This window comes from Pogona vitticeps, chromosome 3, assembly GCF_051106095.1.
Source record: "Pogona vitticeps strain Pit_001003342236 chromosome 3, PviZW2.1, whole genome shotgun sequence".
In the NCBI taxonomy this organism is placed as follows: domain Eukaryota; kingdom Metazoa; phylum Chordata; class Lepidosauria; order Squamata; family Agamidae; genus Pogona; species Pogona vitticeps.
The window spans coordinates 257394687-257418972 of NC_135785.1; the positions used below are offsets into that span (position 1 = coordinate 257394687).

The window sequence follows — 24286 nt, forward strand, 5'->3', positions numbered from 1 at the left end:
GAGATTCAGACTAGAATATGCTTCATTCTACTTTATTAAATGAAATAAATATTAACATCTCTTGGTAATCTTTTTACGCTAAACCCAAGTTAGAAACCAACAAAAACATTAATTTTATTGCAACGGAGCAATCTTACATTAATTTTTCTCTATATAAAATGTAAAGAAAATTGGCTTGGTTGCACTAAATTCTCATGTGTGTTGAATGGTAGGAAATGTTTTATGAAAATCTGAGTCTGCTTCTTCCCTCAAGTACACACTGATTTTGCTGTAAATTGTTGGCACGTGAAGTAAAGCACATTATCTTATTGTGTCACCTCTTTCTTTTTAAATGTCTGCATGTTTACACAGGTCAAGTGAAGAAATCCAGTGTTTTCAAGAATTTCTTCTGAAACAGAAATGTTCTTTCCTTTACAAACTTCTAAGCCTGTACTTTCACCTCAGAATCCTATTTAAACACAAGGCTGATGTAGAAGTTTGTGTTGATTTTAATTTAAAACACCCCAAAACAGAAATTCTTTTTATTAGATGGTGTGCATAAATATTACACTCCATAGATAGCAAAAATATCTTTTATTTATAATTTACATTTCCACAAATGAAAAAAAATTATACAATTTTTCTTATATATACAATCTATTCCTGTTATATTTGTACGCCATCTACAGAACTTTCACACAATAGACACCTGACACGGTGCAGGCAATAAGAAATCCAAATACAAAAATGTATTTATTAACCAAAGAAGTAGCTGGGGCCCTGCCCCAGGAGAACACTTTATTCATATAAAAATTATTATTTGCCTTCTAGAGTCAGCTAGAACACAGTACCTTTTCTGCAATATAAAAAAATCACAGTTTGTTAAACCGACTCAACCTTTTCAGGTTCCGTTTTAATTTCAGCAGATGCAGGTGTGTTCTCCTCCATACATTCATCAGGCTTTTCCTCAACTTTGGGGCTGTTACAAGAGTCCTGTACTTCTTGCTTGACAATATTTAACATAATATTTAGTGGGTTTTCTACAGGTGTTTTGCTGGGTGATGGCGTTGAATCAAAGGATGAGGTCTGTAAGCCAAAATCAATACCAAACAAAATATTTTTTTACTACTGGGTCTTTCATAACTTTTTTTAAAAAAAGAGAGAAGACTGAAGATGGTAAATGTAAAATGTTGCTTTTATAACTATGTGTCATCTGGGTGATCTTTAGTATCTCTCATGAAATACTTTTTTCTTGCAGGAATTCTAGGGGTCCAGATTTCTTTTTAAAAAGCATTTCTAGTTCTCACTGTTTCACAGCTGCATCTGACTTGAATGAAACAGGAAGATTTTAAGAGATCCAACAAGCCCACATTCATCATTTTTAAGCTTTCATTATGTGATTCAAACTTCAGCAGAGTAAAAAAACTATTTCACATTTTCAACACTCTCAGGAAAAAAGCCAAGACTAGCTGCCAACCAACTATGATTCATTAAAACAAAAGACAAAATCAAAACACGAATGCACTTACCTTTTGATAGTCTTCATAGCACGATGGATGGTAGATCTGAAGAGGGAAGATAAACAATATAAATCTTCACATCTTCAAACAAATATGCTACTACATATTTTAAAATGCATTGTTTTACATTGCAAACCAACTGGAACTTCCGAGTACCAATTAAAACCACTTAAATCTTCTGTACTAGTAGCAGGTTTTGGCTTCCATTTGCTTATATTTAAATGTTAAGCCAGGCCTTGCTTTCAAGCTGGGGTTTTGTAAACAATTCACTGCATGGAATGAGGGGACTCAGTTGTAGTACAAACATGAAAAGAGTAATTCAAGGGATACCACCTGCCTAAAATTAAAACAGTTGTTTTTAAAGCAGCCCACATTCAACATTACCTTTTCATCTACACGAATTGCATTTTTTAGGTGCCATTCCTCCTCTTCCTCATCCCAATATTGCTCAAATTGCTCCTGGCAGATTTCACAACTCTGAAAAGAACAGAAAAGCAGATAAAACTTGTTGGCTATGATCTACCGAGACCTACATAGAATGGATGGGTTACACCCTCGAAAGGGGACGGGACTCCCACTGCTTAGCTCAGTTCTCACAGGTTCCAAAGTTAGCGGAGTGTGTGCAGTTTAGCCTCCATCAGTGCACCTTCATAGAGGCCACGAAGAAGAAACACCGTGACCCCTGCATCATCTTATACATCCCAGAAACACGCTCTGGCATGCTGAGAAACTTTGCAGAGGAATTTTTCAGCATCTTGGAGAGCTAGGGACTAAGGCCAGGGGAGGGGGGCTAGAAATCTGAACAAGACCCATAAGCATCACATTTGAATATAAGGTTTTATGATTTATTATATTCATTGGAAGTCATAAACAACTGGCAGCCAGACTGCCACGCTAGGGAAATAGACCCAGGAATTTGCTACAGCCAACTATTCAAAAGTATGGCCACCATTTGTTTATGACTTTTAATGAACATAATAAACAGACCTTGTACACTAAGGGCTACCAGACATTATTTAAACAGGATTTCTTTTCCACCAAGAACTGATAAAAATGAAGGCCAGTATATTCTGATTTAGTTTATCATATTTCCTCCTTCCTTATCATAATACCCTAACTACAACAAGATCAGCATTGAGCTGCAGATCTTCATATTTAACAGAAGTAAAACACATGTAAATGATCTCCTCTCTCTTCATCTATTTCAAATACTGGGGTATATGAATAAGAACAAATTAACACAATTTAGTAATTTTTCACAAAATAAAACAGATCTGAGGCCAGGAGCTAGACAGTAATACTTACTTCATCGACTCCAGCTGGCCCTGCAGGGACACTTTGAAACTCCTTTTCCTTAGCAGCTTCTTGTGTTTTTAACACTACTTCTTCATGCACTTTTTCAAAGAATTGACTCTTCGCACGCTCCTCTAAATCTGCTATTTCTTCAAACTCTATCCAGTCCTAAAGAAAAACACAAATATAAAAAATACCAAAAATTGTTTCTAAATATTTTGACCTGCCATCAAAGTTCCTGATTATTTATCTTTCATATACACTCCCAAAACATTAAATTCAAAAGCAGACAACATCTCCCCATAGGGAAGCATCAATACAGTAGCACTACGATCAGGTTTTAAGGAACAAGATGAAACCATGTTGTACATCCCCCTCTGAACCCTTATGCTTCCTTAAAAACAGAACTTCTGCTCCTGCACTATGTAAAATCTCTGGTTCATCAAAATTAACCCAAAATACATTAAATATAAGGCTGATTCCAACTGTCAAGTAACACAACCTTCAATTAATAACAATTTAGTTGAAAAACTTGTTCTCCATTTTATGGCCAGTATACTGATATCTGAAAAGGAAGTCTTTAAGGTGCCACAACATTTTTGTCTTTTTTATTTATTTTGTTTTCGCCTATAGTATCTGAAAAGGTGAAGGAGCAAGCACCCAGACACTGGGATTAAAACAAATGTCACAGGCAGTATAGTGTCAGGAACATATTAATTTAATTTAGTTTATATGGTGCCTCTCTCTTCACAGGGGACTCAAGGCAGCTCACAATCATGTTAAAGCAATGAACACAATTTAAAGTATAGCGAGATATAATATAAACAAAAATGCCCCAAAATGACTGAATGAGTGACAATATGGAGCAGCATTCTGAACTGAATTCAGAAACAGACTGACAGCCAGTAACACTATCTAATAGAGGAAGTGATATGCTCTCTGTAACCAGTACTAGTCAGTGGTCTTGCTGCAACATTTGAACCAGTCGAAGTTTCTGAATACTTTTCAAAAACAGTCCCATGCAGAACGTGCTGGAGTAATCCAAGACAGACATAATGAAGACTTGTGTCACTGCAGCCATGTGCAACATCTTAATCAACGGATAAAATTCGCACACTAACTTCTACTGTGTAAATGCACTCCTGGCTAGGGAAGCTGACTTTCAGAATAAAACAACTTCCAGTCCCATTTTGCTCCCCCCCCACACCTGCATGGCTGCGAGCCACAGAGAATCCTGCTTTTCAGAGGATTGAAGAAATGGTGTAGGATAGAGGGCTGCTCTACTTCTTGCTGTTCTGACAGCTCCCAGTGTCAAAATTTGACCGGGGTGGGGAATACCCACTCAACGGTGGGACTGGGAGTTCTACCCGCAACTGCCATCTGTGAAAACTTCTAGTTCAGAAAAGATGTATCTGTTTGATAAGAGTATAAATATATCAAGGGATGTTTAATATTTAGCCACTGCAACTGCAAAACAGTTCTTGAAGAGAGATGGAAACACTGCACTTCTCAATAGACCACCAGAGGCCACTTTGGCAGCAGACTGCAAAGAGCAAGGTATTGCCTGTCTGACTTGTACTGGCAGAAAAGTGGGTCAAGGCCAGAGAGTGTGAGTTAAGATTGGCAGCCAAAGATTTACAAAAAGCAGTAGGCAGCTGCCCTGAAGTATACAGCAAAGGAATTACAAACATTTAGAGACAATAATTTGTCAGGGATTTAATAACATTTTTGAGAGACCATAGTCTAGTATAGAACTTTCAGAAACACTCATTTTTATTTAAGCTAGCTTAAGGTGTAATTTTTTTGTGCCTGTGCATGTCAATCCCTTGAAATATAGCAATTCCTCTATATGCTCAGATACTACAGACTGATATCAATCTGGGCTTCAGGCCTGGATATGGGATGGGGACACCTTTGGTTACCCAGTGAATGGCCTATGCCAGGAACTGGACAGGGAAAATGTGTCCCTGTTGGTTCTGCTTGACCTTAGTCGCCTCTGATCCCATCACCCATGGTATCCTTCTTGGCCGTCCCTCTGGGGTGGGACTTGGAGGCACTGTTTTAAGGTGGCCCCCAGTCCTTCCTCGAGGGAACAACTCAGAAAGTGGTGCTGGGTGATTCCTGCTCAACAGCCTAGTCTTTGGCAAGTGATGTTCCTCCAGGTTCTGTCTTGTCCCCTGTGTTATTTAACATATACATGAAACCTTGGGAGAGGCTGACTGCAGTTTGGAGTTTGATGTGACCAATATGCTGACAACATTCAACTCTCTCTCCTTTCCATCAAATTCCATGGAAGCTGGCTCGGTGTCAGTTATGGCCTGGATGAGATCAAACAAACTGAAACTTAATCCAAAAGAGGCAGAACTACTCCCCCTGCAAACTCAGGTGCATAGCTTGGATGTACTCCTGGATCCAACCTCAGAGCTTGGCTGCAGGCTAAAGGTGATGTGTCATTCCTGCAGATGCCAAATTTGGCAATGGTGACACATACCTCAGCTGTATCCCACTTGAATTACTGCAACGTACTCTATCTGGAACTGCCTTTGAAGACAGTTTGGAAACATCAGCTGATTCAAAATGTAGCCAGTCTGCTGGCCGGGGCCAGTTACAAGGAGCACACAACTTCCTTGTCACTATAGCATCACTGACTGCCAGTCTTATTTCCAGGCCCAATTCAGAGTATGGATTATGATCTATAAATCCCTATAGGGCTTGGGTACAGGCTGTCTCAAGGATCTCATTTCCCCATATGAGCCTTCTTGGCACTTAAGATCTTCAAGGGAAGCCGCATTGGATGGTGCTTTGAGAGAGGGTCTTCTCTGTGGCTGCTCCCAGGTTGTGGAATGCCCTGCCCCAGGAAACCACATTGGCCCCCTTCCTGTCCTTCTGGTAACAAGTGAAGACCATACTTTTTACACAAGTAACAGCTAACTGAGCAGTAATGACTTTGGGTGCTGGATGTTATTTCATGTATGTTCTTTAACTTGCTCTTAAGGGTTGTTTCGACTGATTTTTTCACACCTCAGGAGTTTAATTCCTTTTTAACATGATAATTTACCGTGTTCTGTAAGCCCGACCTTGTGTTCCATAACACAAGGAGAAAGGGGCCCCAGAAATAAAATAAAATAAGCATTGGTCACTTACTGTTAAACTGTAGTACCATCTTCTGTGAGTGACTTTTCTGCTAACATCCTTTTCCGTGCGGTTCTGACGATAGTGCCAATCCAAGTGGTCGGCGTATACATCTGTCTGAGAAGTCGTAAACCTCATTCCACAAGAGTAGCACTGAATGCCTGTGTAGAGTCGGTTTATCACACTATCGTAGCGCCTGAAAATAAGTCACAAACCTCTTAGAAACTGAGTGGTGTCCATTACTTTAGGGACAAAAAGTGAATCAAAATTAAAAGATTTGTTGCTTCAATGACAGACCATTCTTGTTTTCAAGCTAGAAGATTGCTAAGAATGGTTTCAAATTTCCAAGTCATTCGTTAAGTTATTAATGACCTAAAGCAATACAGAATGGGGCTGACATGATGAGTTAAGACAAACCTCTCTGGGGTCACCTTTTCATTCATGGATCAGTAAACCTGTTCAGTCTTAGCGAATTCTTGAACTGGATTGCAGAAGTTGTGGTTGGGAGAGGAAATCGAAGGAAAAAAAGGGAGGAAAGCTATACAGGTTTACAAAGGGCCAATGCGTATCAGAGAGAAGCACTTAAAGCAAATGAAGCTATATGAAAACTTGTTAGATGGGATCTTTTCATCTAGAAAACTACAAAGTATTTCCTGTGTAGTTCTATAAAAAGCATACTTCAAAAATGCTGAGGTAGTTAATATGTGAACACAGCACTCTTCCTCCCTTAAAACAAGTTTTCTACGTAATCAGAATTAAATTCAGGTGTTCTTTGATCCAACAATTACATTGCCTACTTAATTAAGATGACATGACTACCTGGAACATTGGGTTACACCCCCTGCTTTTCCTATAAATATACATACTGTTTCAGTTCTTCTATTACAAAATTAGTTAAGTCTGGGACATCTTGATCCTCATTCTGGTCTTGATCTTCTTCCTCCTCTTCCGGAGCTGGCTGAGTAGAAACTTCATTGACTTCTAAACAAGATAAGACATGTTGTCAAGTGTGGGCTAGAAGGTTTATAAATTCTGCTTTTGTGAAATTAAAGTAGTTTTTTCTAGGATACAACATTATAGTCTTCTTTAACCATTTCTAAACATAAAAATGGACATTAGTATTTTTAAAATGTATGACTACTTTGTCTTCCAACTTTATCGCTTGGCTTGAACAAGGAAAAGTGTAACTTTTTTCTCAGCTCTTAAACCCCCATCTCAAAAGGTTATGTTTTTCTCAAATCTGCTAAATCCCTCCCAGCAAAAGGTAACTCATTATGTTAACTATTTCTGAGTGCTACAAAATGGCAAATACTTTTGAATCAAAATATAAAGGATGCCACAAATTATTTTCTATCACAGAACAGCTTAACGTTCTTAACAGTTCAAAACAAGAGAACAAAAAAAAGTGAAAATTATACTTACGTGCTGAAGTTGAATCAGACTGTAAAACTTTGAGGATTCCTGTCGAAAGTAACTTTGAATATAATTCATTTACATCCAATTGTCCAAGATGATTATCCGGATAAGAAAGTGGGACATTGCCTAAAAATTGGGGGGAAGGGGATAATTTAGATGATCTAGAAAATTCAATGTAATTTACCATCATTTATTTATTACATACTGAGGCTTTAAAAAGAAACATGGTTATCTGCCAGATACATTTACATTCCTTTTCTCTGTACTTAATTTTCCCCTTCTTCAACATCACAATGCCACTTCCATCCACTTCTTTAAACATTTTCCTATATGCATGAAAGGGCAAATGACACTAGAGAATCTGTAGGCCAAATCAACAGAGTCTCACTACATTTTAAAGACTAATAAAATGTTACAATGGCACAAGTTTTTGCAGACAACAGCTCATTTCATTAGATATATCTGACTCAATTAATATTTATTTATTTATTTATTTATTTATTTATTTATTTATTAATTAATTAATTAATTAATTAATTAATTAATTAATTATCCCGCCCATCTGGTCTATCCGACCACTCTGAGCAGCTTCCAATATAATATAGACAATTGATAAAAACACATAGTTACATACATTTTCAAATGAAAACGTGAAAACCAAGAAACTAGAATAAAGATAAATAAAGGAGAAATGAGAAGAGAGAATCAAGTATTGACTGGAGGGAAGGCCTGAATAAAAATAGTTTGCTTCGCTCGTGAAAAAATTAACTCTGATTCATGAAAGTTTATTCCACAACAAATCTATTAGTCTTTGAAGTGGCACTTCCTTAGACTGCCAAATGCCTTAAAACAAACAACTGAAAAAACCTTGTTTCTAAATTACACTATTTGAGCTACTTTAGTTGTACTTGTTGATAGTAACTCAGATGCAGATTTATTTTATTCATTTATTTAAAATATTTTTACTCTGCCTTTGTGCTTAAGGACTCAATGCAGCTTACCTCATTAAAAGGACAATATTTAAAGCCAAAAGCAGTAAGTATACAAATACAGTGGTGCCTCACTTAACGGGCACCCCGTTTAATGACAATTTTTTTGCGATCGTTTTTGCGATCGCATTGCGATGTTTCTAATGAGGAAAAATCGCTTTGCAATGATTGGTAAGCTGTTTCGCTTACTGATTTTCACATAATGATGATTTCCCAACAGCTGATCGGCGGTTCCAAAATGGCTGCCGGGTTAAAAAAATGGCCGTCCGCTGTGTTTTCGCCCAGATTCCTCGCTTACCGGGCAGCGAAAATGGTGGCCGTATGGAGGATTTTCGCATAAAGGTGAGTTTTTTGCCCATAGGAACGCATTAAATAGGTTTTAATGCATTCCTATGGGCTTTTTTATTTCGCATAGCAACAAATCCGTACAGCGACGATTTTGGCTGCATGGATTATCGTCGCTATGCGGGGCAGCACTGTATTAAGAGAAAAATTGTACAGTATTTGCCCTAACATGTGCTACTTAAGATTCATCTATACGCAGCTCATAACTACACCCATACATTGGCAATTATGTTGCATTAGGGCCCCCTCAATCAATTATTCTGACATGGTTCTTGATGGCAAGTTCAGGAATTTATAAGCAGCAAGCTCAGATCTTGCAACACAGTTTAAGTCATAATACCCACTTCAGCTCTCCCTTCATGCAATATAATCCCACAACAGCAAACTTCAGACCATTCTTTTAACCTTGCAGATCAACTAGCCCTTGGACTAGCAGAATCCCATCCTTCAAATAATTCATTTGCTCTTTCCTCCCTCCATAGCTTTCTCTCCAAACTCTCCCATTCTTGCCTATCTTCTACATTCATTAATTGTTTATCTGGACCTTCAAAGCACATGATCCCCATCTTGATTTCCCACCTCTATTCAAACTACCTATAAAGCATGATAGACAAGCCAGCTTAAGTCCTTACGTCCTACCCAAAAATGTCAGAATGACATGAATATCGTATTTTTCGCTCCATAAGACGCATCAAATTTTTAAGAGAAGAAAACAGGAAAAAAAATAATCTGTTTTCCTCTCCTAAAAATTGGTGAGCCTTATGGAGAGGTCCATCTTATGGAACACAACCTAGGACCCTTTGGAGGCTCACCCTGCCCCCCTGGGGGTCAGAGGGGGCGAAATCGCCACCTTCTGGGACTCTTCTGAAGCTTCCCAAGCCTCAAAAGTGTTCCAGAAGGGGAAAAATTGCCCGGCGGGGGGGGGGAAGGGTGATCCTCCAAAGGGTCCTAGGGTGTGTTCCAGGACCCTTTAGAGACTCACCCTGCCCCCCCCGGGGGTCAGAGGGGGCGAAATCAGGGACTCTTCTGAGGCTTCCCAAGCCTCAGGAGTCCCAGAAGGTGGCAATTTCGCCCCCTCTGACCTCCGGGGGGGGGCAGGGTGAGTCTCTAAAGGATCCTGGAACACACCCTAGGACCCTTTAGAGACTCACCCTGCCCCCCCGGGGGTCAGAGGGGGTGAAATCGCCACCTTCTGGGACTCTTGAGGCTTGGGAAGCTTCAGAAGAGTCCCAGAAGCTGGCGATTTCCCCTCCTCTGGCCCAGCGGGGGGGGGGGGGGCAGGGTGAGCCTCCAAAGGGTCCTAGGATGTGTTCCAGGACCCTTTCGAGACTCAACCTGCCCCCCCGGGGGTCAGAGAGGACGAAAGAGCCAGCTTCTGGGAGTCTTCTGAAGCTTCCCAAGCCTCAAAAGACTCCCAGAGGCTGGCGATTTCGCCCGCGCTGGCCCCATGCGGGGGTGGGGGGAATGTCGCAAGGGTCCTGGAAGGCTCACCTGGACCCTTGCGACGCTCCCCCCACCCACCCCCCACGGGGCCAGGAGGGGTGAAATCACCAGCTTCTGGGAGTCTTTTGAGGCTTGGGAAGCTTCAGAAGACTCCCAGAAGCTGGCGATTTCACACACACCCGGCCCCGTGCGGTGGGGGGGGGAGTGTCGCAAGGGTCCTAGAAGGCTTACCCGGACCCTTGCGACGCTCTCCCCCCCGGGGCCAGGGGGAACGAAATTGCTGCCTTCGCTCCATAAGATGCACAGACTTCCCCCCCCACACATTTTGGGGGGGAAGTGCGTCTTATGGAGCAAAAATACCATATGTATTTCAAATATATATATTTTGAATAACAAAGAATAATATTTGGACAATATTAAGCGTTCATAAAGACTAACATTTAAATTAAAAGGACAAAAAGTTTAAATACTTACCTGGTTGATTCTGGACAAAGCTTCCAGGATTTTGTGCCTGAACCGGTAAGAGTGGCTGCCCTTGACTGTAAGGAACAGGTTGAGCAGCTGCTACTGACATAACAGGAACCTGTCAAGAGAAAAGCACTGTTTTAGAATAATAAAATTACAGAATAATTGAGTTGGAAGAGACCTATAAGGTCCAGCCACCTGCTCAATGCAGGAGGTCTAAATCCAGCTGCTACCACCAACCACAATTCACTGACCAAACACTTATTGAGCAGTTAAACAAAAATCTAGCTTTCAGCAGCTAATGGTTGTAAGTTAAGAAACATCTGTAGGTGCAACTTGCCCTGCAGCAGATACTGTTTAGCTTATGACATTCACCTTAAATTGCAGCTTTTCTATAACTGTGCACCAGAACTTCAGCTACTGAATTACAGTGGTGCCTCTCTTAACAATTTCCTCATTAATCGATGAAATCGCTTTACAATGAAGTTTTTGTGATCGTTATTGCAATCGCAAAATGATGTTCCTATGGGGAAAGTTCGCTTAACGATGATTGGTTCCCTGCTTCGGGAACCGATTTTTCACTAGACGATTTTAAAACAGCTGATCGGCGGCTCTAAAATGGCCACTGGCTATGCAAAATAGCTCCCCGTTGTGCTTTAGGACGGATTCCTTGCTTTACAGGCACCGGAAAATGGCTGCCCTATGGAGGATCTTCGCAAAATGAGCAGGTATTTCACCCATTGGAACATATTGAACTGGTTTTCAATGCATTTCAATGGGTTTTTAAATTTCGCTTGACGAGGATTTCGCTTAACAGCGATTTGAACGGAACGAATTATCCTCATCAAGTGAGGCACCACTGTAATTCCTTAATAGTGAATGAACAGTTCTGTAAATCCCACAAGTTCAATGGTGCTATACTCTAATTGGGACTTGAAGCAGCTTGATTTACTTCCGAATGTTCAAGTTGTTTTAACTACAAGTTCTACATCAGAGTTTTACATTCAGCTACAAAAAAACACAGAAAAAAGCAAACTGAAAAAGCAACAAAAATATAAATTAATATTAAACTTGGAATATCAATATTGAAACCAGATTGTGGTTATTTACTTTCTGGAGGAAGGAGGGCTAACTGTGTTAATCAAACACTAAAGCATAAATTCCACTTTGCTTTCAGGAAGGGAATAAAATGAAAATTTGAAGACATTTTTTCTCTCATTTCCTGAACAGTTACTTCAACTGGATCTACGACAAAAGGACTGCAACAGTTCCACTGAAGGTATCTTGGTTTCACATGAGAATTAACTTGCCAAAGTTGTGCAAAGGAAAAATTCTGCAAGTCCTCTTACCTGTTGTGGTGGTTGAATATTTCCCACAGTTATATTATTAAAGTTTCCATATTGAGGGCCTTGAAGATTCTTGTCATCATAAAAAGCTCCAGGTGCCCTATTAAGTGCATTTGGAAAGCCCTGTGCTCCAGCAACAGGCAGCCCATTGAAGTTTGGTCCTTGCGGATTTTCAAATATTGGCTCAGGCCTCTGGAATGGCATTCCTTGTGATGGGCCATTGTAAGGCGGCTGGTTTGGAGGTTCATTGTAAGGCCCAGTTTGTCCGTAAGGTGGTGTTTCTAGTCTTGAAGGATGGTTAGATAAGTTTTCAATTCTTTGACCTTGATGACCAAGAGGAAGGTCGAATCGTGTAGCCTGATCTTCAAACCGTTGAGATATTGGTGTATCAAATCGGGATTGCACCTGCTGACCTGATGGACCATCAAACCGAGGGCCCGGCTGAGAAGGACCCATTTCAAATCTTGGACCAGCCTGCACATGTAATCCATCCAGTCTTTGCAAAAGTGATGGCTGACCTGGTTGGCCATCAAATCTTGATGGACAGCCATCAAATCGTGGGCCTGTTTGATTTATAGGCCCTTCAAACCTAAGCCCACCAGCAGACTGAACTGAAGGACCCTCAAATCTGGAGCCAATCCCTGGCTGCCCGTGTGGTGCCTCAAATCTTGGTGCAATACCAGGCTGCCCATGGGGACCTTCAAATCTCAGACCACCTGCTGGCTGCCCACGGGGACCCATAGGCTGCCCATGTGGTGCCTCAAAACGCAAATTGCCTCCTGGTTGGCCAAGAGGTCCCATTGGCTGCATATGTGGCCCTTCAAACCGCAGACCAGCCCCAGGCTGGCCATGAGGCCCTATAGGCTGACCATGGGGTCCCTCAAACCTCATTCCACCACCTGGGGGGCCATGAGGTCCCACAGGACGGTCATGAGGCCCTTCAAACCTTATCCCACTTGAAAGTTGGCCATGTGGCCCTTCAAATCTCATTCCGCCTGAGGGCTGGCCATCAAACCTCATACTACCTGAAGGCTGATCAAGTGGCCCTTCAAACCTTACCCCAGCAGATGACTGACCATGAGGAGCCTCAAACCTAATCCCACTGGCTGGTTGTACATGAGGACCCTCAAACCTCATCCCACCTTTGGGCTGACCATGAAGATTTTCAAATCTTATGCCACCCATAGACTGACCTGTGGGACCATCAAATCTCAAAGTTCCCCCTGGTTGCCCTATAGGACCTTCAAAGTGCATTGCATTTCCCACACCTGAAGGTCCATCAAACCTCAAGGAACCACTACCCATTTGTGCTGGTGGTCCATCAAATATCAAAGAACCTTTCCCTCCAGATTTGCCTGGGGGTCCATCATATTTAGATGGCTGACTTAAGGACCCTTCAAACCTTAAATTAGTTTGTGGTTGTGGTCCTTCAATTCTGGAATTTGTAGGTGCAGGCCCTTCAAAATGAGATGCTTGTCCTTCTCCCCCTGTCCTTGTGCCAGGATTTCTAGGAGAGCTCTCAAAGTGAGGTCTATCCTCCATCAATGAACTAAATCTTTGCTTTCCTTCACTAACTCCAAATCGTGATCCTGAACTCTCAGTAAATGGTTTCTCTGTGTCTTCATATCTTGTTCTCTTGTAATGTTCATTGAATTGAGGTCTCTGCTCCTCTCGAACACCTTTAAAAAATTAGACAATATCGTTACCTACTAGAAAAGTACAGCTTATCCATTCCCAATCTATAATTCTACAATGTTGCAAAAATCACTCTAAAGACTACCACATTTACAAAAGAGGATTGTTTAAATGCAGTACACTTGTTATTTCCCCCTCCAAATATTTACACCTGTCTTATCTTCTCAAACTATAATACACATAAACAGTATTTTATGTATTTCTTTCACAATTCCTTCTACCTTTTGAAGAGCTTGCTTCATCATGTCTTCTACGACCATCGTGTGGTGCATTATCCGAGTACAGTCTGCCACCAACAGGAGAATGTCGTCTTGATCTTTCCCCAAACTGACTTCCACATTTACTTTTTGTTTGTTCACAGTCCATTCCAGAAAGAAATGTATCCTTTAAGTGATAGTCTAACATTTCTTCAGCATCTACCATGTTGAGTCTTGGAAATGAATGCTGAACTTGTGTTCTTTTTAGCTTAGCTTTATGTTCGTGATATATTAAGTCTGATTCAGACAGAAGAGGCTTCTTTTTTGAAATTCCTTTTTCGCCTGTAGGACTATCCCGCACATTGTATCTGTGCTTTCCTTCCTGATACTGGAAGAGCTGATGAATCTTGTGACACAGAACAAGAAAGTCATCTTGTGTTATTTCACCTGATGATAAGCGCTCATTTGCCTGCAACAAAAGAATATTGTAATGGTTAATACTGAAAATCTTCATAGTAGAAAAACTACAGATTAAACCCCATCATAGTCACAACCAGGTAAAACCATAGAAATTAACATGACGCGTTCCATTCCTTAATTTGGTCTGGAACCAAGACTGGACTTAACTATATAAACTCAATAACAAGCTGATTTACCTTCTTAAGTAGCTCCCTCTTGTTTGCCAAAGTTAATTCTTTTGGAATCTGCAAGTTGGCATCCACACTTAATCGATGTTGCTGCTTTAGTGCACGAGGTGATGGAACTCCTTTACTACTTGCCCAAGTTTCCCTATGCCTCTGATGAGGTGATTTACAAAGTCCTTGATGTTCGTCAGCAAGCTGGGGGCTAAAAATGAAGACAATATGTTATTTTACACAATCTTCCCAAATACCAAGCACTTAAAACAGTGCTACATCAACTTTAGCTAAAGATCAAATGCCACTTACTTCTTATTTTCTTCCCAACCAGATTTCCACCTTTTGCTTGACTTCGAACCTTGCCAGTTCTCCACATTTTCTTTGGGTTCTGAAGCTGCCTTTGAAGAATGCTGGTTCGTCCCTTCCTGCAATCGGTCTTCATGAGTTTTCTTCAGCCTCCTCGAGTCTCTCACTTCCTGCTTAAGGCTCCTTTTATTAGAGGTCCTTTCATCTCGTGTTCCTGGCCCAAATTCTTCTGTGTGAGACTGCTTTGGCCCAGACTGCCGAGGCTTCCCAATTTTAGACCCAGGAGAGAGACTCCTAAGCCTTCTTTTGGGAGACCTTCTCTCTCTTCGTTTCGGAGAATGGGAAGATGGTGACCGAGACCTAGGGGAACGTGACCTTTTTCGAGTACTTGACCTCCCTAGTTTCCCACCCTGCTTTTCAGGCTCTTCAGTACTGAGATCATGCTTTTGCACAATGCCATTGATCATTTTACTTCTACCACCAATTGATCTATGTTCTTCTTTTCTTTCCATGCTTCTTCTCTTTTCTTTTATATCATCATCTCTACCATCTGGCTTCTCTAAAAGATGCTTTTTTAATCTGGGATCTCTCTTACTTATTTCAGACACCCTGGTGTTCTCACACTCTTGGTTTCTTGCTTCTTTAGCATGAAGGGGCCTGTTTTGCAAGGGAGATGGTGATTTTGAATCAAATTGGTCAAACTTCTGAGATTTTTCACTCTGCTTTTGCTTCTCTTGTTTTGATACATTTTGCCTTTCGGCCTGCAGAGTTTTGCTGGCCTTTGGATCAGGATGACTGACTGGATTAATGATGAAGTCTTTCCTATGGCTTTGATCTTTAGAATGAGAAGAATATTGACCTGTTCTATTAAGACGAGGATCTCTATTGGGTACTTTGACATCCTGAGGTGGTGACAGACGTTTTTTCTCCGGTGGCAAACCAACCTGATTGGGAGTTTTAATTGGCATGTGAGGTGGCTGTGGAACATGCTGTTTCAAAGACGCCTGACCCACACCTGGGCCACTTTGTTGAACACTAAGAGAAACTGCCTAAAATACAGAAAAAGAAAAAAGTAAGCATTTAAAACACGGGCATTCCAAAAATCCTACACAAGGAAACGTGTTCCATTAATGCATGGCGCAATCTTTGAGTTTCAACTTATTACAATAAGAAAGAAATGTAGGCATGAAAGATATAAAATATCACCATACAGATATAAATTTTGGAGTAGCTTCTCTTTATTAATGATTTTCCAGTCTTAGCTTAAACTGCATTTGTTCAAAACATCAGCAAAAGACAGGAAAACTTGTAATGCAACAGTCTCAAGTACCAAACTATGCTAAATCACATCCAGGAGCATGAAAATTGCCATAACAGAAACAGTCGTTTGCAAACCAACTCTAACATGTAGTCAGAATAAATGACTTCCATAAACAAATGAATATAATTTCTGAACAAACTCATATCATTACAGGAATAGAGAAAGTGGCTGTTGAAGAGATGAAGGCAAGCTACAAGCTGTAGTTAGCTCTCCAATTCAGAAAATAACTATGTGGCCTACAGAAGTTATGCTAGTGACCTAAAATCAAAGGAACAGATTATTGATACTAAAGACCTTGTTTACTTTGTCAGCAAGAAAAATACTCCATCCTGTCACATACTGCAGTTACAGCTAGCCTACTCACCAGTTGTGCTTTAGTCTGCTCTAGTTCCAGTTCTAATTTTTTCTGTTGAAGTTCTAACAACTGTTTTTGTTTTGCCAGTAGCTGTTGTCTTATTAGCTGCTCTTGAGTCAAATTCTTTTGCATTTCAGGAACAACTGGAGTAGAAGACACCGTAGAACAAGACACGGGAGGAGAACAGATTGCAGGGCTAGGGGCAGGAGGCTCCTCAGGCTACCGAGAAAATGGTAAAACAATTCTTAGATATGTGAAGAAAGAACTATTAACTCAAAGCTAGATTCCCCTGTTTTGTTTAAACATTTTTCTTGCTTCTAAACACAATTTATCATCAGGCATGTACCACAGTATCTATTCAATTCACCAATCCAACAAGTAGCTAATAATTAACTTTAATTTAGAGATGAGAACTAGCTCCCTATTCTCAATTAAATACTACCTTGACATGAATTCTTAAGAGTCTTGACAAAAAGTAAGATAAGTACAATTTAAAGCAATATGTATCAGATCAGATGTCACAACTTACCGATTTATTTAAAAATTTAGGATTCACATGGATGCTAGAAGTATTCACGTTAGGGGGAAGAGGCTTTATGGGCCAAGCAGGGTCTACTGAATTCACTCGGACATCAAGAGCATAGAGTTTCTTCAAAGGAAAAATTTCATCCCATGTGGAACGCAACTTAAATAAACTTTTCCTAGTATTTTCATCCACCTAAGAACAACAGAACATTCTATGGCTTGTTATGTTAATATAACATATGTTGTTTCTTTCAACAACTCAGGATCAGATACTGCATTCAGATATATAATCCTACTCCTGTATATGTTCTAAAGTTCTACTGAAGAGAACTAAGTGCACACTACTGAAGTAGAATGGCCCACAGTTATCTTCAGACCATATACATTTATACCGTGTTTCCCCCCAAAATAAGACATGGTCTTATATTAATTTTTGCTTCAAAAACACATCAGGGGATGTTTTATTTTTTTCATGTACAACAATCTACTGTACATTTATTTAAATACAGTCATGTCATCTTCTTCTGGTAGCTGCACAATGCTGGAGGGTGAGGTTTCAGTTAACTAGGGCTTATTTTTGGGGTAGGGCTTATGAGTATCCTGAAAAATCATACTAGGGCTTATTTTCAGGTTAGGTCTTCTTTTCGGGGAAACAGGGTACATAGATTATCAAATTTGCACTGTTCACATCTGGAATATAGTAATACCTCATTGTATTTCTAAAAGCTCATAACCTGCCACATTCCCAATAGAACGCTCAAAGCAACTCAGAAAACTAACATAATTCTTTTCATTGCCCGTGTTCCCAGCATTTGCAATGAGGCAGTATCAACTGCCTCATTACATTACTGCTTGCTGTCAGATTCAAATCAAAACGTATTTCTGTGTAAAAATGTACCTGAAGCAGTAAATAAACTTGTCATAAAATAGGTGTAAATCGATTAACTCAACATCTTTCCACCACTTAAATAGCCAATAAAAAGTGTATGCATGCTTTCAAATAGATGCAGCTTTTCGGCTTTCAGATAATTACTTCACAAAGGTGTATCTCTCAAGTGCCAAGGCTAGATTCAGACTGTTATCCTTAAAACTTCCAAAACCAGTGGAACTTAAATTAGACTAATGTGTCTAGTCATAATTAAGGATCCAACCTACAGACTATTTAAAAATAAACAAAACTTAATCAGGATGTGGTTCCGAAACTGGGGTAACCCAGATGCTCTTCACTACAATTATCAGAAGTCTCCACTACCAGCAATGCGGGCCAGAATTTCAGGTCAGGAACCACTGATATACCGACTGAAGTCCCAATGGCTGGGGTACCTCAAGTATTTCACCCTATTTTTAAAATTAAGCAGCACTTGAACATTCAAATTAATTCAAATGACTTCTCTTTAACACAAATCTGCTGTTTCTAAGTGGTAGAACCCAAGACATGCAGCAATTAAAGCATGAACAGGGAGAATGAAGAACTGAAAAAGACAGAGGCACATCAGTGATAAAGTATCCAAATACTGTATTTTTTTACAGATCTTGACAGGCAGGTTCTATTAAGTATTCCAGGTTTGTAGATTGCTCTATTATCAGTTACCCAAGGTCTTGGAAATTAACAAGCACAGAAGCATCTGCAAAAATTCACTTGGATCACAAATCTCTACGTAGGGCTAAAAACACCTTATGTGATTCCATGAGCACTAAGGAATGTGGCCAATGCAAGTAATCACTTCTTCTGATGTAACACACAAAGCGTATTGTAATAAGTGCCAAAATGCAAAAAAGCATGTCATTGATCGTTTTAGTCTCAATATGCCATATGCATTTTAAGCTATGCACCAACACATATTTTGCGTTCCTTGTTTTTCTGAGCAACAGATGAACATAAATAAAGTTAAGATATAAAAAGTTCTCATGCCCAAGAAAACCCAAGACTGAGTGCCAAATATTTATTTATACAAAAGCAAATTTAAGAACATTTAGGAAAGCTCATCTATATATACCTTTTCAAACACATTAACAAACGTTGCAACTAGGTTTTTAGTAAACGCAGCAAGATATTCTCTTCCAACATTCTTCACAATGGAATCCATAAGGTACATAACAGGAAGTTTCTCATTAGAAGGAGCCTGGAGTGATAAGAAGAAAACTTGAGACGTTTAGTTGTAACAAAAATATTTTGATTTCTCTTTCAAGTTACCATACCCCAAATTACCATACCTCTATTGTGTAACGATTATGAAAAAAAGCTTCTTTCCTGTGGTTTGAGAACCTATGTCAAAACTAACAGCTTAGAAATATATGCTAGACTGTGGGTTCTTTTAGAAGAAAGGGATATTCCACTTAAACTTATAAGCAGGGTGTCCAATATAACCATTCTGTATACTTTATGATTAGAATATTTTTTGAGGGAGTACACACTAATTTCTGCTGGAATCTTAGACAGGACAGCAACCAGCATAAAGATTTTTAAAGCCACATAAAATACAAGGGGGGATTATGTGGAGAGATGGTGAATATCAGCGTTTTTGAGTGAGTCACATCTGGAATTAAGTTGCTTTGTACAATCCAATCGAATACTATGCAAATGTCACCAACTCTGGCCAGCTGAAACAATCCTACTTAAGATTTGTTCAAACTTGTAGAACTGGAAGCAAAAAGAGAGAGAGTATAAGTCCAAAATTAAGTTACAGCAGTGAACAGACAGGCTCGGACTTGAAACCAGACTGGCATAGGAGATAGTCTTCAAAGTCTGGATACTCCTCAATGCCAAAGGAGCCAAGTCGGACATTTTTCTCCATATCTGAAGTGCCCCATCTTTGTGCAGCTCATGCTGTGTTCTGTCGAGACTGAACTTCCAAAGAACGTGGAAGCCTTCCTGGGTCCATTCAAAATGTATGTTAGCATCTCATCCGTATCAGGAAGGGGCAGCAAGCTTCCAAAAAGCATCAGTGTAGATATCACTTGGGTTCTGGAGTAATTTAATTCCCGTTTACTACCCAACATCTGGCTAAGATTGCATTGCCAAAATCCCTACACCAGAAAAGGTTTGGTTCTTCAACTAGTGTTTCCACATTAAAGCAGCTCAAATATGTGGTGAAGAAATCTGCAGACAATAGTCATGTTACACTGTTTTTTTTCAATAGGGGCAAACCCGAACCAACCTTGATTTATCTTTACCATTAAATATACGGTCTGGGAGATTTTCTGCCAAAGTTACTGAAACCATTTCAGCAGACTACCGTAATCTGAAATTTGCTCCAAAGTGTATCAGCAAATCTTCAACCAGGAGTGGCTGCATAATGAAAAACTCAAGGGAAAGTGTGCCTTTGTAAGAAACAAAACCATAAATAAGGCATTTATGATGTATAGGGGAAAGTATTAATTTCCTAACAGCTAGAAACAGATAAAAGTGGACTAAGCACAACATGATGCTGTGCAAACTATTGGGACAGTTTTACTTATTACACCAAATAACTGCATTATAATAAAGCTTAGGAAATACTAAAAGCAGTCTGGATTTTTTCATGCACTGATTTAAAAACCCTGCCCAAAGGAACAGCTGACTCTTGAGATCTTACTCTCAAAGCATGTATTTTTCTTCCCCCTTGACAGAAAAGCAGCTATTTTACACATTGCAAAATATCCCCCAACACACAAAGCTGTGAAACTGTGTGAAGTTCTTGTGAAACAGAGACACATGCCCTCCATGGAATCTATTTTCAGGAATAAGGAAGCAAAGCCCAGTTTTAAATGAGTGGAATGCCACTTCGGAGGAAAACCTAAGTCTATAGTAAACAAGTGGCAAATATGGAAAGGAAACACTGGGATACCTTGGAGGTTCACCAAGTTGAGGGAAACCCAAGTTAGATTACCAGGCAGTTGTGGAATTGGGGGGGGGGGGGAAGCAACACAAGCCACCAAGGAACTGAAGGCAAGTTAACTTCAAGCTTATCTGCAGGAAAACCATATTCAGAGTTCTCAACAGAATGCTTGCTGTACTCCTTCAAATATCACACAAAACAGTGTTGAAAATGTGTAGATCTGTGTCATTCTGTTGGGCTTCTGCAAATGTTTTGAGACCTCCTCATATCTTTTTCATTGTAAACCCAAGCAACAGAATAATTCAACACTCTGGAAACAGATTCTGCACTAAACCCGGTAAATAAAAAGACAAATACATATTTCATACATTTTATTTACAATTTTGAATACCAGTCACACATTTCAGAATCATTTATTAAAAATGTAATCAAACCACTCTGTTTACACTAGAATAATACCATCTCCAGACAACACTTTCAAAAGTGGTTTCCAGAGAACTCAAATCTCTTCTTTCATCCTGGATACTATAGACAGCTGGGCAAATCTAGTTAGAGGTACAGATTTTAGATATCTTTATATACACTCAAGGGGAAACTTATGCAACCACCCCAACCCAAACAATATTACTGCAATTTATTATGTTATATACTTCCAGAGAAGCCGAAAACATGTTAAAATTAAGGGTGGGGAGGACTGTCTGGACAATACCTTTAAATCACCCAACCTATCCCATTTAAAAATTGTTTTAAAATCCTAGATTAAATAAGCAAAAAAAACAAAACAAAAAAAAAAACACCAATATCCTGCAGGAAGCTGAGAAGGGTGGGTAAGGGGCAGGAAAAGGACAGGAGAGCAGATATATTTTGAATATACACAGTAGTACTTTTCTCCAATTTAAGTTAGAAAAGGGTCACATGTTCCTGGGTAAAAGGCAGAACAAAACCTGCAAGCAGCCAGCTGAATTATATCAGAAAATGCCTGAGCTGAATTTAAAGTATATGCTTTCTTTTTGTACCATATGCATCTGTGGCGCCATATTGTGATTTTACAGGCTGCTGCAGTTCCTAGATAGGGTGGAACATTTCTTCTTCTGCCTTAATGAATGGGCTGCTCTACCTAGAAACAACACACACACAGACAGACACACATCCGTTCACTGCCAGTCTGCCCTACATCTATTACGGAAGGATACCAGAAGTATAATGATCCTCCTCCTCCTCTCACAGATGCCAATCCCATAAAACAGAGCAAGGAAAGAAGGAAATGTCTACCTTTGCAACATAAATCCATTCTCAATCTCATCAATCTACACTAGCACACTAGGTTACAAAGCAATCTTTGTTTATAATCCTTATTTTTCTTTCATCACATCATCACTAGAGCACACCTGTCTACTTAAAATGACACTGATGGCTATGCACTTGGAACAGCTCATAAAGCTGAGCCCAAAGCATGTTACATGAGGAGACTATAACGGCACAGCAAAGCATGGCTACTGCTGCACAGTCACTGCCAGGCCGCCATGTTGTGTGTCTCATTTACACAGCCTTATAGAGCCTGTCATTTTATCATCCTCATTTCTAAAGAGGAGGATCACACCTCAAATTTGCTGTGTTTTTCTTCTGGCGAATATCCATGTATCTGTACTTCCATTTCCCCCTTTTAACTTAATCCTACTACCTAATAAATTCCATTCACCCTTTACTACTTCAGATTTTTTTGCTTTTCACCTCACCTCTGGTATTTTATCATTTGTTCTGTTTCTTTTTTTCCCCCTTCACCCCAACTCCCATGCCAGGTTCCCCATCGACCTCCACAAGAACATAAAAAACCCACCCAGCCGTTTACCACCTTCACAATATATATGCCTACCCTACCTAACGGCTACCTTTGCCAAAGCCTTATGTATTCCCCATAGCAGAGGACCCCCACCTACTTCAATGAGACACCACCACCACCACCCCCGGGGCCTTCCATCGCCCATTTATTCCTAGTAGGCACAAACGGGCATCGTGCTTCCTTCTAGCGCCCCAGGTCCGCTCACCTTCGGACCCTGGTGCCTTTTCTCCCACCTCCGTGTCCCTCTCCCCCTCCCCAATCTATCCCCGCAACTTACACGCATGCTTTCAGCGCCATGGCAGGCACCTACGCAACAAGCTTTTTTATCTGGCCTCAAATCTCAAATCGTTTGCCCACAGTATGTTTTAAGTAAGGTCGGGCTTGGGGGGCGTGGGCGGGTTTCCTTTTATCTCTACTTTAGAAATACTGTTTTATCTCTTTTGTGAACTACTTTAACTCTATACACACGCTCTTTCTACGTGTTTTCTTTTTTAAAGATGGTTTTTCCCCTTGGCAACTCCACTTTCAAATCCAAAAACTAGGGTCTACCTAAATGTATCTGAAATGTTATTAATTTTGAATAATTTCCCTTCGGACCCGTCGGCACCGGCCCCCTCCCTACCCGATCCTACTCGCACTAGGCCTCATCCTGCCTCTAGGCAGACCTACGCCCCGTGCCCGTTTGGATTGGGCCCGTAGGAGGCTCTCTACACAAGAGGTGTTTTCCCCCTTTTCGTGTTTCATCCGGATCCCTCACTCTCAACTTTCCCCTCTCCATACACACACCTCGAGAAATTTGGCTTTCTCGACCGCTCCCCCCCCCAAAAAAAAAATCAGGCACGCACATTCACACGTTGCATTCTCTACCCTCCTCCACCCTTTTCTCTTCCTGCTTCTGACTGGAATATAAAAAAGAGGAGGATTTGGGCCTAGAAAGAAGGAAGGAGCCTGGGCGGGAGGGGGGAAGGGGTTGGGGGGGTAGAGAGAGCGTATTCGGCTTAGAGTGTATAAAAACCTTGGCGATTTGCGCCTCGATCAGCGAGACGATGTCCTTGGCGAAGGGCACGTTCTCCTCGGCCAGGATGGTCAGCATGTTGATGTGCGGCTTGCTGTTGAAGGTCAGGTCCTCGAGCGACGACTGGTAGTCGCGGCAGGCGTCCTCGCTGCCGCCACCGCCGCCCTCTGAGGCGGCCGAGGCAGCGGTGGTGGTGCTGGTGGCGGTGCTGGCGGCCGCCGTGGTGCTGGAGGCGCTGCTCCCGCTGCTCCCGTCGCCCGACATCCTTTCCCTCCCGCCGGGCTTGACAGGCCGCGCGAAGGGCCGACCTCTTTTTCCCCCCCTGCAAAGGAGAGAACCGACGGGACGGGCCCCCAGCAACCCTTCCACCCGCCGCCGCCGCCCCCGGTGTGTCGGTTGTAGTCGTTGCTGCTGCTGCTGACGACGACGACGCTAGGCTCCCGCAGGCCCCTTCTTAGCTCATCATCATCCTCCTCCGCTCCGCCGCCGCCGTTCCCGTCTCGAGCCGCAGCGCCGTCCGTTGGTGGCCCCCCCTCAAACCGCTCTCGCTTCCCCCCTCACGCGAAGTCTCCACACACGCACAAAATGGCGGCGGCCCCTGCGGCTCGCGAACGCCTTCTTCCTCCGGCTCCAACCGCTGCGTCATAC

General features: G+C 41.0%; 1 protein-coding gene across 1 annotated transcript; it reads right to left on the reverse strand.

Annotated features, from left to right (window-relative positions):
* Positions 1–556: 556 nt before the first annotated feature.
* Positions 557–24053, reverse strand: PCF11 (PCF11 cleavage and polyadenylation factor subunit). Its single transcript, XM_020808173.3, has 16 exons — positions 23639–24053; positions 18963–19088; positions 16970–17158; positions 16450–16659; positions 14768–15813; positions 14477–14666; positions 13845–14289; positions 11932–13607; positions 10592–10700; positions 7347–7466; positions 6791–6905; positions 5937–6120; positions 2805–2960; positions 1884–1976; positions 1509–1544; positions 557–1065 (listed from the first exon to the last, which is right to left on the reverse strand). Exons 1-16 carry the CDS (start codon positions 23900–23902, stop codon positions 862–864), a joined length of 5163 nt encoding a protein of 1720 aa, XP_020663832.3. The 5' UTR covers positions 23903–24053; the 3' UTR covers positions 557–861.
* Between the last annotated feature and the right edge of the window lie 233 nt (positions 24054–24286).

Bases quoted from the DNA above. Each gene is read 5' to 3' on its own strand.
- PCF11 (XM_020808173.3), bottom strand. From the start codon at position 23,902: ATGTCGGGCGACGGGAGCAGCGGGAGCAGCGCCTCCAGCACCACGGCG. The intron at 19,089-23,638 runs GTTTTTATACAC...TTATCACTCCAG, and splicing joins TCGAGGCGCAAATCGCCAAG to GCTCCTTCTAATGAGAAACT. The intron at 13,608-13,844 runs GTAGAAGGAATT...AATTTTTTAAAG, and splicing joins TGAAGCAAGCTCTTCAAAAG to GTGTTCGAGAGGAGCAGAGA.